The sequence below is a fragment of the Ylistrum balloti genome, unplaced genomic scaffold (assembly GCF_031769215.1).
Source record: "Ylistrum balloti isolate Yb309-2 unplaced genomic scaffold, AGI_CSIRO_Ybal_v1 Utg370594, whole genome shotgun sequence".
Classification (NCBI taxonomy): domain Eukaryota; kingdom Metazoa; phylum Mollusca; class Bivalvia; order Pectinida; family Pectinidae; genus Ylistrum; species Ylistrum balloti.
In genome coordinates this window covers 440,251-454,878 of record NW_026782368.1, presented here as the reverse complement: position 1 = coordinate 454,878, position 14,628 = coordinate 440,251, and the positions used below count along the sequence as shown (strand labels likewise).

The 14,628-nt window shown below is 33.6% G+C and overlaps 1 protein-coding gene across 1 annotated transcript in view; it reads right to left on the bottom strand.

The window, feature by feature from the left end:
- Nucleotides 1-14,628, bottom strand: part of LOC132556845 (protein phosphatase Slingshot homolog 1-like) — a 56,727-nt gene that overhangs the window by 26,425 nt on the left and 15,674 nt on the right. The window contains exon 3 of the mRNA XM_060221280.1: nucleotides 9,506-9,577. Coding sequence (XP_060077263.1) covers nucleotides 9,506-9,577 — 72 coding nt within the window. The remainder of the gene's footprint in view (nucleotides 1-9,505; nucleotides 9,578-14,628) is intronic.

The following is a 14,628-nucleotide window of genomic DNA, read 5'->3' as shown; positions in this document are numbered from 1 at the left end:
GACAGCCACACAACGTGTGGGGAGAATTAAAATCATGTGATATATACTGAATTATAGTACAGTAATTACTCGACAATGAAACATCTGTGGCCTTGGTTTTACTGTAATTTTAATCCCTTTAATTTTCATAGTGGAATTAATTATCCTAGCTTTCTCTAATTATAAAGGTGTATATACTTGTGCATGATGTGGCATACATGACTGCAGCTATGTACAGTGATATGACAGACATCCACAGTGTAATGATAATCTCTACCATCCCATCATTTGATAATTTATCAGGAGCAGCTCTTCTTCTTGTGTCATGGTTTTTTATATACATTCCAAGACCAGGCAACCATCCTTAACAGTGTGATTATTCATGGAAGATATTTTTGAAATCAGTTTGTATACAAACAGACACACAAAGGGCAAGATGGATCAGTAAGGCACAAAAAATACTCTCTGCAATCAATAGATAAAATATTCATGCCAACAGAATTGGCAGGATTTCCTTGTCACTTCTGATTGGTCGAACGATCTTCAGCTGTTGACTTCTAGGTGTTGCTTTGACATCAAATTGTATAACCACTTTGTCTTTTCATGTGCTGAATATCCTGTTTATGAACTTTACATGACATTCAGCATCCATCCATTAATTTGTAATTATCACATTTCTGTTTGCCTTTCCAAATCTTTGTAACAGCTAAAGCCTCTCAGAAGTCACTCTATAAACAACTAGAATCCAACTGACAACAATTTCGAACATACACAGGTTACCAAGTGTGCTTGGCTGCTCGTCAAAACATTGAAATAGGTTTTCAGTGTGTAAATAAATTTTCATTACATGGGACTGACAAGTTGTCAAACCATGTCAGTCACAACTCTATGGTGACAGATGTTTCCGTCTAGATCTTACTGTACTCTAGTGCAGTCCGTCCATCAGTTTCCGCAAGACCTCCTGTCCACACTCAATCTGACCACAGTAATAAGAAGTGTGTTGAATATCTTCACCACTTCAATAGCCTGTTTGTTCAGATCTTTGTTCCCAGCACATGGAAATCCACGTGTTTTGATTCACCAGTAAATCTGTGTTGTTATTTGTGTATCTGTGTTAAGATGTAATCATTTTTATCCTGGTACATGTGACCTTTCACCTCATCACTTCGGGACAATCCTCTATCATTTCTGGCCACAATCCTAAGTAGTCTAGGCCCTTGACCGAGGCCTTTGTTTTCTGGTGATGCAAATTAGGTTTGAAATTCAAAATCCGGTTTGTTTTGATGGAAGTATACCATAGCATCAAAACATACAGGTAAACTGTCGTTTATACACCTACAGTGTGAAAACTTTCCGTCTGTGTCACCAGTACACTTAAGCTATGTCTATCCTGTATCTAGTAATATTTACGTGTACCTTATATACACATAGTGCCAACCATTTTCCAATGATGTCCATCATCATTCTTATCACTTTAAATTTGATTTGTTTATTTTTAAGTCCATTTTATCTATATGTACTTAGTACATTTTTAGTAATTACTTCAACACTTCCTTTTAAACAATTATTTCAATCAAACAAAAATTTCTGAAAAATATCCTGAAAAATATCCTCCAATCTCTATTTTATTATAACAGTTATTTCATCAATGTCAAACGACCAACTTGATATCAAATACTGTTTTCATTGTCTTGTCTATAAGATGATCAATGCAGCCTAGAGAAACTCATGTTTATATGACTTCTACCGCACAATCATTACAACTGCACTATAATGGATAAATGACACCTGTCACATTGGGTTCTCTGAGGGAATTACCTTTATACAAGCCTGTGACCTTATTGTAAAGAACTTGTTGTAAAGTTCTATGACGTCATGACGTCATCAGCGTATGTGTAACATCAGTATTACATTCAAATAAATTAAGAAGTAGTATGAGCTTCTATTGTGTGTGATAGAATTTGTAATACTTCTACAGAGCTTTTGTGGTCATTTTGGTTTGATGTTTATATGTCAACTGTACAATCATTACATCAGCACTAAATATAGATACATGACACTTGTCTCATTGGGATGTAGGTTTTTAGATTTTGTGTCTGTACATTGAATGTGATCCTACTTACTGTGAAAATTGTGTCACAGTTAAGGTTATATATGCTATAATGTAACACATAACCTTGAGTGGAGATCTGAGATATTATGTGATTTGACACTCTTTAAACCTGTTACGGTTTCTGTTTCTCAGGAAGCTGATAATCAAACCGGTCTGTGCTGTCTTTGTTGTGCACATCTTTAAGACAAGACATTTTTACCCAAATTGTTCTGGATGGAATTACAGCACATGACTCCTGTACAATGTACAGTGATGAAGCCACCAGCTACAAACATTAGATCCGTCCTAAATGTGACTCTTGTTGTTCAGAGAACAATTAACTCAGCAACAATGCATGTTACTGGTAAGGTGATATGTTACCTTACACATTATACCTGTATTTTGTGTTACAGTTAAGGTATCATGTTACCTTACACAATATACCTGTGGTTTGTGTTACAATTAAGGTATCATGTTACCTTACACAATATACCTGTGGTTTGTGTTACAATTAAGGTATCATGTTACCTTACACAATATACCTGTGGTTTGTGTTACAATTAAGGTATCATGTTACCTTACACAATATACCTGTGGTTTGTGTTACAATTAAGGTATCATGTTACCTTACACAATATACCTGTGGTTTGTGTTACAGTTAAGGCATCATGTTACCTGTGGTTTGTGTTACAGTTAAGGCATCATGTTACCTTACACAATATACCTGTGGTTTGTGTTACAATTAAGGTATCATGTTACCTTACACAATATACCTGTGGTTTGTGTTACTGTTAAGGTATCATGTTACCTTACACAATATACCTGTGGTTTGTGTTACAATTAAGGTATCATGTTACCTTACACAATATACCTGTGGTTTGTGTTACAGTTAAGGTATCATGTTACCTTACACAATATACCTGTGGTTTGTGTTACAGTTAAGGTATCATGTTACCTTACACAATATACCTGTGGTTTGTGTTACAGTTAAGGTATCATGTTACCTTACACAATATACCTGTGGTTTGTGTTACAGTTAAGGTATCATGTTACCTTACACAATATACCTGTGGTTTGTGTTACAGTTAAGGTATCATGTTACCTTACACGATATGCCTGTGGTTTGTGTTACAGTTAAGGTATCATGTTACCTTACACAATATACCTGTGGTTTGTGTTACAGTTAAGGCATCATGCTACCTTACACAATATACCTGTGGTTTGTGTTACAGTTAAGGCATCATGCTACCTTACACAATATGCCTGTGGTTTGTGTTACAGTTAAGGTATCATATTACCTTACACGATATGCCTGTGGTTTGTGTTACAGTTAAGGTATCATGTTACCTTACACAATATACCTGTGGTTTGTGTTACAGTTAAGGCATCATGTTACCTTACAAGATATGCCTGTGGTTTGTGTTACAATTAAGGTATCATGTTACCTTACACAATATACCTGTGGTTTGTGTTACAGTTAAGGTATCATGTTACCTTACACAATATACCTGTGGTTTGTGTTACAATTAAGGTATCATGTTACCTTACACAATATACCTGTGGTTTGTGTTACAATTAAGGTATCATGTTACCTTACACAATATACCTGTGGTTTGTGTTACAATTAAGGTATCATGTTACCTTACACAATATACCTGTGGTTTGTGTTACAATTAAGGTATCATGTTACCTTACACAATATACCTGTGGTTTGTGTTACAATTAAGGTATCATGTTACCTTACACAATATACCTGTGGTTTGTGTTACAATTAAGGTATCATGCTACCTTACACAATATGCCTGTGGTTTGTGTTACAGTTAAGGTATCATGTTACCTTACACGATATGCCTGTGGTTTGTGTTACAGTTAAGGCATCATGCTACCTTACACAATATACCTGTGGTTTGTGTTACAGTTAAGGTATCATGTTACCTTACACAATATACCTGTGGTTTGTGTTACAGTTAAGGTATCATGTTACCTTACACAATATACCTGTGGTTTGTGTTACAGTTAAGGTATCATGTTACCTTACACAATATACCTGTGGTTTGTGTTACAGTTAAGGTATCATGTTACCTTACACAATATACCTGTGGTTTGTGTTACAGTTAAGGCATCATGCTACCTTACACAATATGCCTGTGGTTTGTGTTACAGTTAAGGCATCATGTTACCTTACACAATATACCTGTGGTTTGTGTTACAGTTAAGGCATCATGTTACCTTACACAATATACCTGTGGTTTGTGTTACAGTTAAGGTATCATGTTACCTTACACAATATACCTGTGGTTTGTGTTACAGTGGTTTGTGTTAAGGCATCATGTTACCTTACACAATATACCTGTGGTTTGTGTTACTGTTAAGGTATCATGTTACCTTACACAATATACCTGTGGTTTGTGTTACAGTTAAGGTATCATGTTACCTTACACAATATACCTGTGGTTTGTGTTACAGTTAAGGTATCATGTTACCTTACACAATATGCCTGTGGTTTGTGTTACAGTTAAGGTATCATGTTACCTTACACAATATGCCTGTGGTTTGTGTTACAGTTAAGGTATCATGTTACCTTACACAATATACCTGTGGTTTGTGTTACAGTTAAGGCATCATGTTACCTTACACAATATACCTGTGGTTTGTGTTACAGTTAAGGCATCATGTTACCTTACACAATATACCTGTGGTTTGTGTTACAGTTAAGGCATCATGTTACCTTACACAATATACCTGTGGTTTGTGTTACAGTTAAGGCATCATGCTACCTTACACAATATACCTGTGGTTTGTGTTACAGTTAAGGTATCATGTTACCTTACACAATATACCTGTGGTTTGTGTTACAGTTAAGGTATCATGTTACCTTACACAATATACCTGTGGTTTGTGTTACAGTTAAGGTATCATGTTACCTTACACAATATACCTGTGGTTTGTGTTACAGTTAAGGCATCATGTTACCTTACACAATATACCTGTGGTTTGTGTTACAGTTAAGGTATCATGTTACCTTACACAATATACCTGTGGTTTGTGTTACAGTTAAGGCATCATGCTACCTTACACAATATACCTGTGGTTTGTGTTACAGTTAAGGCATCATGCTACCTTACACAATATGCCTGTGGTTTGTGTTACAGTTAAGGCATCATGCTACCTTACACAATATGCCTGTGGTTTGTGTTACAGTTAAGGTATCATGTTACCTTACACAATATACCTGTGGTTTGTGTTACAGTTAAGGTATCATGTTACCTTACACAATATACCTGTGGTTTGTGTTACTGTTAAGGTATCATGTTTCCTTACACAATATACCTGTGGTTTGTGTTACAGTTAAGGTATCATGTTACCTTACACAATATACCTGTGGTTTGTGTTACTGTTAAGGTATCATGTTTCCTTACACAATATACCTGCGGTTTTTGTTACAATTAAAATAACATGTTACCCTACACTTTCTACCTGTGGTTTGTGTAACTGTTAAGGTTATATGCTACCTTATACATTACACCTGTAGTTTGTGCGACAGTATATATGATACTAGCAGAGACACAACTGCTTGTAGATCAGACAAAGATTGTGGCCCAAACTAGAGAATGTAAAGATGGCTGTTTGATACCATAGTTGTAAAGTAACCATATCAAATAGATATAACATATGTAAGTGGTTTATGACTGTCTAAGTGTAGAATATTTTTAGCTATATAGGAGATGAACCAAACATTTATATCTATACATGTTTTCAAGGTAAATCCTTTTTTCTAACAGACACATGTTCGCATTGACACAATTAATAAATGTATGTGCTGGGATTGATAGTGTTATCAGAGAATTAAACAATCTTTTATATGTTGTACATATTAATGCTGAAGGGAAAATATCAAAACATACATTTGGGATATAGAGATGTTTTACGTAATTCATAAGTATCATAATGATATTTCATCATTTGCCACAGAAATCTCAAGCTCAAGTCACTAGTACATTATGTATTGGGAAAAGATTGAATTCTATGAATAACTTTTTTCCTTTTTAAATTTTTTTCTTTCTTTTTTTCATGAAAACCACAAATAACAGATTTATCATCACTAATGTTAAAGATATCACTACAACAATGCCAAGTGCTTTTGCTTCATTTACATCCTAATATCTGATGAATGTATGTCCGTACTAATTTAATTCTATTTCACAATAATTCTTTATATCACTACTCCAACACTCCATTGTACAGTAACAACAACATATTCTTGTTCATTATCACAATATGTGACTCACTGCAGGTTTACTATGGAATTGATACACAACAATAACACATCTAATACAATTGTATTACAGTATTTGTATCCATACGTGGTCCATTGCAATTGAAAAGAACCTTTGTTATATAAAGTATATTATAAACCAGACAGCTTCAAGGCTAAATTTTAAGTATTTTGAGCTTCTAAACAACTGAAAACCAAGAGATTTTGTCCTATTTCATTTCCTATAACAACTACAGCGAAGTGTTGATAAAGAAATGGAATACATTTACACATTGGGTTAGGGAGTTTGGTAAGGTAAAAAAAATGTATTATCATCCAATAATGAATCTGTTCTATACAGAAGTTTACACTTTCTGCTACTCTCGACAGAATGCGCTGTAAAATACAGCTGTGCATGCATAGAGCAATATGTTTTGATCCTCAAATTAAATTGTCTTACTTTCAATCCCACCATCTCCCCAAACCCCCATTTTCAGTTCAAACAAATCTCAAAATAGACAAAATATTCTGTTTTATATCTTTTTAGTTTTTATTTAATTATATTTTTCTTTTCTTAATTTGATCCACAGCTTTGTTCTCTTGGGGCCATAATATCACTTACAAGTCCTAGAAGGATGAAATAGCTGTATGATGTAGTTTAATTCATTATTTGGCTCTACTGTATAAAATCTTAAATTCAATTGAAGAGGGAGAGCCAAGGTCAGTAGTACCGAGTATGTTGGCTAGTCAGTGTGGTGCTGCGTGTTGGGTATGGATACCAAAAGGTATGCCGGGCAACGAAATAAAAAAAATAAAAATGAATCCAGGTAATTTCAATGACAACATACCAAAGTGTCACCAGTAAATGGGAGTCTATTGGCTGACTAGCTTTGCCTCTATATGCAAGGCTTCAACAGGACAGCTTTTGCACAATTTTTTACCGCTGAAGTACATAAAATTGGGCTCATTTTTATATCATGACGTCAAATGTAAAAATGTACAATATATTTGTATTGAAAGGTGTTATTCACTTGTGTGACTTTAGTAAAAGCCTCTAAAATACCTGGATCAATTATACTGTAACAAAAAGGGAGACAAGTAAACATTGAAAATGTATTCGTTGGGAATGGTTGTAGTATTATATAAGATAAAACCATTATTTAATTAACAAAATTGATTCATTCTTATTCGTCACAACACTGATTTGATAAACAAAAAAATGTGAAATTACACAACAGAAAGCTATCAGTGTTTTTTAGCCGTGACGCGATACAACAATCTGAGTTCTGTGATGAGTCACTAGACCATCATGACATGCATATCAGGTTTTCAATGTCTTATTGTAAACTTGTACAAGATCACTAAATGCCTGGAGTCCTAGAAGCATGCCTTACTAAGAGTTAACTAACATGCTGCTATGCAGAATGGAACATCCCTTTTTGGTTTAGTAGAAACGCTCATGCATTTCATTCCCGCATGGCATCAAGTTTGCTTGTACGATCAATCAGGTGTAAAGCAGTATGGATTTTTTACACGTACAATGCATTTCCCATCCAAATAATTAGTAATGTCTTGAATTTTTCTCTGGAAGTGTGTTTAGTTCAGAATGACATATTCCGGATGATTAAGTCTACAGAAACATGCTAGTCTTGAATCATGCACAATACACAGTTCTGTCTAAACAAATAATAACTGTCCTATGTTAAATTCACTGAATAATCCACACACCATATCTTATCTAAACCAGTGATGTCATCCAACATTACACCAACAGTCTGCAAATTACAATTTTCAGTAAAATATTGCTGGTCCAGTGTTTTATGGTTTACGGTTACAAATAAAACAAAAATTAGAAACAAGAGACAAATCCTAAAATTCTGTGGGAAATCATTTAAGTGGCAATTTAATATTGACAAGCTGGATAAAGAAACTTTGAAAAAAGGATGTTGGGGAATTAATTTAACCAAATTTTTCCAGACACAACAAGTAAGAACAGGAAATATTATGTAGATTATACATATACATGTAAAGAGTACCATATAAAACCTTGTTTAGTACTGATTACACATTCAAATTCAAAGTACATTATATATATAACTGTCATATAAAGACAGGATACAAATGAACTATCAGTACCAATTTTTATAGGAATCAAAGCTTATGTTCCCATAAATGTCACACAGTAGGACCGCAATTCACTGGTCAGAAATCCTAATGGAATTTCATTTACCAAACATTAAATGATATAGATATATTGATTGCAGGAACAGAAATAAACATACTAGCCAGCTACTTGCTGTGTATAATAAGGAACAGAAGAAACAGTATGATTATGATAAACCACCACCATGTAAAGAATTGTAGATACTTGTATCATTTATAGAACAATTGCTGAATCTACTATCATATAACAGCAGCTTTTACAAAAAATACTTAATATCAAATTTGTTTAAAAGATTTCATTTGATTTTAATGTTAATTGATTTAATTTTCTTGAGGTTTAATTGTTACTTTAATTATTATGAGAATTTTATAATCATTTTTTAAAATCATGAAATGAACAAACAAAAAAGGAAATTTGACAAAAGTGGAAAAGAAGAAAATACATGCCAGCCAGGTCACAGTTTGTCTATATTGTAATATGTTTCATCTTAAATGTAGCACACATACTGTACATACAGGTGTTAACCTATCCACAATTATTTAATATATGTATGGTATAATGTGTGTGCCTTGCAGCATTAATTGCAACATTTAACAGATTACAGTATATTTAATGTAAATGATGAATTACTGGGATATATGTACTATCTTATTAAATATACTCACACAAATATGAAAATAAAATAAAATAAATTATGATAATGGAGATTATATAAACCAATCATTCTGAAATCAGTCAAATACCAAAAAGAAACTGTATTGACTTATGTCCAACCTTCACGTCAGTCCTAAAATTACAGGACAAATATTTATGAATAAGTAACTTTCATCCGCTTGAAAATGCTAAACTTTTAGATTTAAACCCAACCTGTTGTTATAATTTATACATTGTGCTAGTTATAGAGACAGTCACATTATTAGAAATTAAGCAAGCTACAGATATAATCCGTTGTTTTGTTTGTTAATAAATAACTGCACGTAGTGACATGCTGAAAGGGAGATAACTACTGTCTCACCTTGGCTGTAATTTGGAGATAAAACGAACAGTGTTGTAACACTTTTTCAGCTTTTTCTTAGCTGAGTTGGACCTGAAAGGAATATATAAATTAAGAATCTGATGAGATGATATCAATGCTGGTGATAAAAGTGGTGACAATGACAGACACAATATAGGTACAATGAGAAACATACCTTGTACTAGTGTATTGTACTTGCAAGACATGAGTTTTCAGACACCAAATGTAGACAATTTATATTCTATATCTGAGTAAAAATCACCTCAGTCTTTTTAATAGATGGTTATCTATTAATCCTTGGATATAAAATGTCTGCATTTTAGAGATCCAAAAAAATTTCATGATGATGACGATGATGATGATGATGTACAACAACAGTGGAAAAATGACAACAAACCAGTTCAGGTACGTGACAAACAGAATTACACACATAATATGTACCAAGTTAAACTCTACACAACTTATCTTACTGACAATGAAAGGTGTGAGAGAAATTCCCTATAGAAATTTCTCCTATAATTTAAAATGGACTTAAACATTTGGGGGATACTGAAATGACCGTTGAGTCAACCTTCAAATCTTAATTTCCAGGTTCTTACAGAATATAGTTACAAGCTTAATATTTCACAAGTATGAGTTTTACTGTTGTACAATGATAATCAGACATGAAAGCATAAAATAATATTTGTGATGTTCTAGATTCAATATAGCCCCCTTCCTTACATCATCAGCTGTGTAAATTGACATCTACACAGCCATCAGGAGATATTGAACCAGGCTGACATTATAATCTGCCCTGTTAACATGTTACTGTAACAGCATTACAGCTAATGCTTCTATGTTATTCCAATTTAATGAAATTCTATGCTCCAGTCATATAGCTGTGTAACTGAGCTAGGTCATAAAGGTACACGTATCCAGATTCCTGACAGCAAAGGTGAGGTGCTTATTAATATTCACCTTCAGTAAACCTGACTTTATTTTCCATTTTCAACAGTAACATCCATACACACTACCAATCTGTTTTTACCCTGGGTAAATCTGACTGACCTTTTCAGCAGTGACATCCATAAACATTTTCAATCTGTTTTACCCTGGGTAAACCTGACAGACCCTTTCAGAAGAGACAACCATACATATTACCAATCTGTTTTTACCCTGGGTAAATCTGACTGACCTTTTCAGCAGTGACATCCATAAACATTTTCAATCTGTTTTTACCCTGGGTAAACCTGACAGACCCTTTCAGAAGAGACAACCATACATATTACCAATCTGTTTTTACCCAGGGTAAACCTGACTGATCCTGTCAGAAGTGACATCCATACATATTACCAATCTGTTTTTACCCTTGGTAAACCTGCCAGACCCTTTCAGAAGTGACATCCATACATATTACCAATCTGTTTTTACCCTGGGTAAACCTGACAGACCCTTTCAGAAGTGACATCCATACATATTACCAATCTGTTTTTACCCTGGGTAAACCTGACAGACCCTTTCAGAAGTGACATCCATACATATTACCAATCTGTTTTTACCCTGGGTAAACCTGACAGACCCTTTCAGAAGTGACATCCATACATATTACCAATCTGTTTTTACCCTGTTTAAACCATTAGAGTACCTCAATTCACTCTGGGAGAGACTGATATACTGATACTATATTAAGATGTCTGATGGAACATGTTTTTGTGGATATCAGTTTATAAATAGTGAAAGTTTAATATCAGTAGCATTTAAACCTATACAGGTAGGACAGTAATAAATATCTATAAGTAACATCACTTTCGTTTCAGCAGCTGCCAATTAAAATGGTTGTTTGAATCAGTTTTTGTTTGGGTGGTCAGGTTGCATAGCGGTAGCACATAGCACCTTTTAACTAGCTGTCCAGGGTTCAATTCCCAGATATGAAAAGGTACAGGGTTATCTCCTCAACCATGTGGGTTTTCCCAAGTGCATTTTCCTCCTACAGTAAGACCCTTAGCGCACTTCTAATGATTAATATAAGCTGGATAAAGTTGTTTTTGCAATTGTTGTAAAATAAATAAAGTTTATTTCTATTTTTCAGTTTTTGTAGGCAGTAAAGTAAGATGTGATGGGACATTATGTTTCTGTGAGTATCAGAATGAATCCAGTGAAACTGTTTTCACTAATTACTATACTGGTATATATCCCATGTGATAAAATATTTTACAAAAAACACCATGATGGACACACAAACCACCAGAATGATTACCACTGTGTCATTCCACCATCACCTTCTGTCATTTACCCTAAATTCAATCTTCACTGCCTATATACATTATAGTATTAGATGGAGGTCTGGCTGTGGTGCCTACCTTTGAAGTGATTGGTTTAGGTGAACACTTGACAGGTAAATATTCTAATATAATACAAGCTACGTCACAGATCGTGGAATGTGACAGAAATCTGAGTGTCCTATTCCTAACACTTTTATAACACTTACTTCTATGACAGGTGTAATAATGAAAGAGTACAGCTTTTATTATCAAAAACAATTACCATCTTAAACTAAAGGACCAATATCAGCTGTGATGAAATCTTAAAGTCTGAAAAATTAAACTTCATTTTTCCAGTATTCTCTCTGGTAACAGCTTTAAAAATTTCACAGTTTGTCTCCTCTTGGATACACATTTTCATGCAATCACTTATCATGACATGTGAATCTTAATTTGATTATTAATATTAACATGTTTACTTAATTTGATCACTGAGATAACATGAATGTTCATGCAATCATTAATATTGGCAACAAGTGAATCTAATTCGATCATTAATATTGATAAACATGTGAATCCCTAACTCCACAATAACAAAAGCAATCTTTTGTCAATCTGTTTTTACGGTGTCATGCTGTCTATTTCCAATGTGATAAAACTTACCCCATTTTAAAATATGATTCCTCCGAGATGCTCATTCAAGTCTTCTTAGCAATAAACGCTATCCAATCAGTATTGATGTAAAACTGTGTAGATCCGTTACGTGTTTACACTAAACTTTGTTGACAATCTGGAGAACTTAGATTTGAAAATCCTCTTATGTTTGTTGATATCATGTAGCAAAGATTAACGATTTCACTATTATCACAAAACACTATCTTATTGGTACACCGATATCCTCAGGTATATCAATGTTAAAATCCTGAGGTTTTTTATGACATCAGCAGGTATTTTGCATCTGGACAGTTGTTTAGATATTGTCTGGTGTTTTTATTTGATTTGAATGCTGACATCATCGGGTATATCTCTAGATTTATGAACATCACCTGATCTGTCCTGGTTACCCAGCACTTTGGTTGACACCCGTGTCTAGTTTGGTACGCTGTATACAGACACTACCTACAGGATCATTGATATATTTATCCATTAAACACTGTCAGAGGAATCCTCCCTAATGGACACAATGGAAGTAGCACATACGAGACACTTTTTAGAAAATAACACTTAAGTATCAGATTTATGCTGAAAGGTGAAGTAACTTGAACAACAAGTCTAAATATAGTTTTACACCACTGTGATTGTAATAGACAGTATTTCTGGAGTCTGGCCCAACACAATACATACTAATAGTCAACTACTCAAGGATGTGTATCAAAGCCTGAAGTATCTCTAGTTTCCTGTGGTAGGGTAAATGTTCGCTGTTTTGAACAGCTTCATAGATAGGAGTTCTTAATTGCTCTACAGCTTCAGATACTTTAATATTCAGTTTCAGCTTCAATGACCATCTGTTCAATGACTTTTTTTTGTTTCTCTCAATTTTTTAATATAACAGATCATTAGTTAAAATTCTGTTTAATATTCAGTATATTTTCTTTACAATTACTGAAAATGGAGACAAAAGTTAAATTTCCATTCAATATACAGTTCAAATAATTACTGAATTCAAACGCAAGAAATCAAATTCTGATCAATATTCAGTTTAAATGGCTTTGCACTTTATTTGATTGTGGTTGTTTCATGCACTAAAAATTTATTCCTTGTTATCAATTACAGAATTTTCAAAATAATTTTATAATACTTTACAAAACTGAAAGGCATTTACGTGTAAACATGTTGTGTATATAAGGAAGTAGAGGATGTGTCACTAGGTTACATCTACACTTTGTTTACACCAAGACCCCACATCCACAGATAAGAAAGTATTTTACAACTCTTTATACAATCAATGTGTAAACAGCAAACACAAAACTGTAAATTACCATCATAAAGGTTTCATATCATTCTAAATATTTCCCTGGGTTCCTGGTAGAAATTTCAATTAATTCCTTTAACTTTCGTCTTGCAGTGGTAAAACACTCAATCTTCTAAACCATCCTCTGTAGTGATTTCTAAAGATTTTTTCAGGGGTGACAACCATTTTCATATTGTCATTGAGTCTCACTGGGAAGTTACTTTAGTTAACTGCAGAAACCTTCAACCTTGGTCTTACTAATAGTTCTGTAGCTTAAGATTACTCTAGTAATAGACAGTCTGTGTAATAATGTGACAACACTTATAATTACTCTAGTAATAGACAGTCTGTGTAATAATGTGACAACACTTATAATTACTCTAGTAATAGACAGTCTGTGTAATAATGTGACAACACTTATAATTACTCTAGTAATAGACAGTCTGTGTAATAATGTGACAACACTTATAATTACTCTAGTAATAGACAGTCTGTGTAATAATGTGACAACACTTATAATTACTCTAGTAATAGATGGTCTGTGTAATAATGTGACAACACTTATAATGACACAACACTGATAATTACTCAAGTAATAGACAGTCTGTGTAGTAATAGATGGTCTGTGTAATAATGTGACAACACTTATAATTACTCTAGTAATAGATGGTCTGTGTAATAATGTGACAACACTTATAATTACTCTAGTAATAGACAGTCTGTGTAATAATGTGACAACACTTATAATTACTCTAGTAATAGACAGTCTGTGTAATAATGTGACAACATATTTTAACTGTAATTCAAAGTTCTGGGAAATATGATTGTGCTTATTACAGATTATGTTGTTAATAAAGTAATTATTGCGGGTGCACATATTTATCATTGCATTATTCACCAAAGAGTGGTAGGCACTAAAATTTTATCAC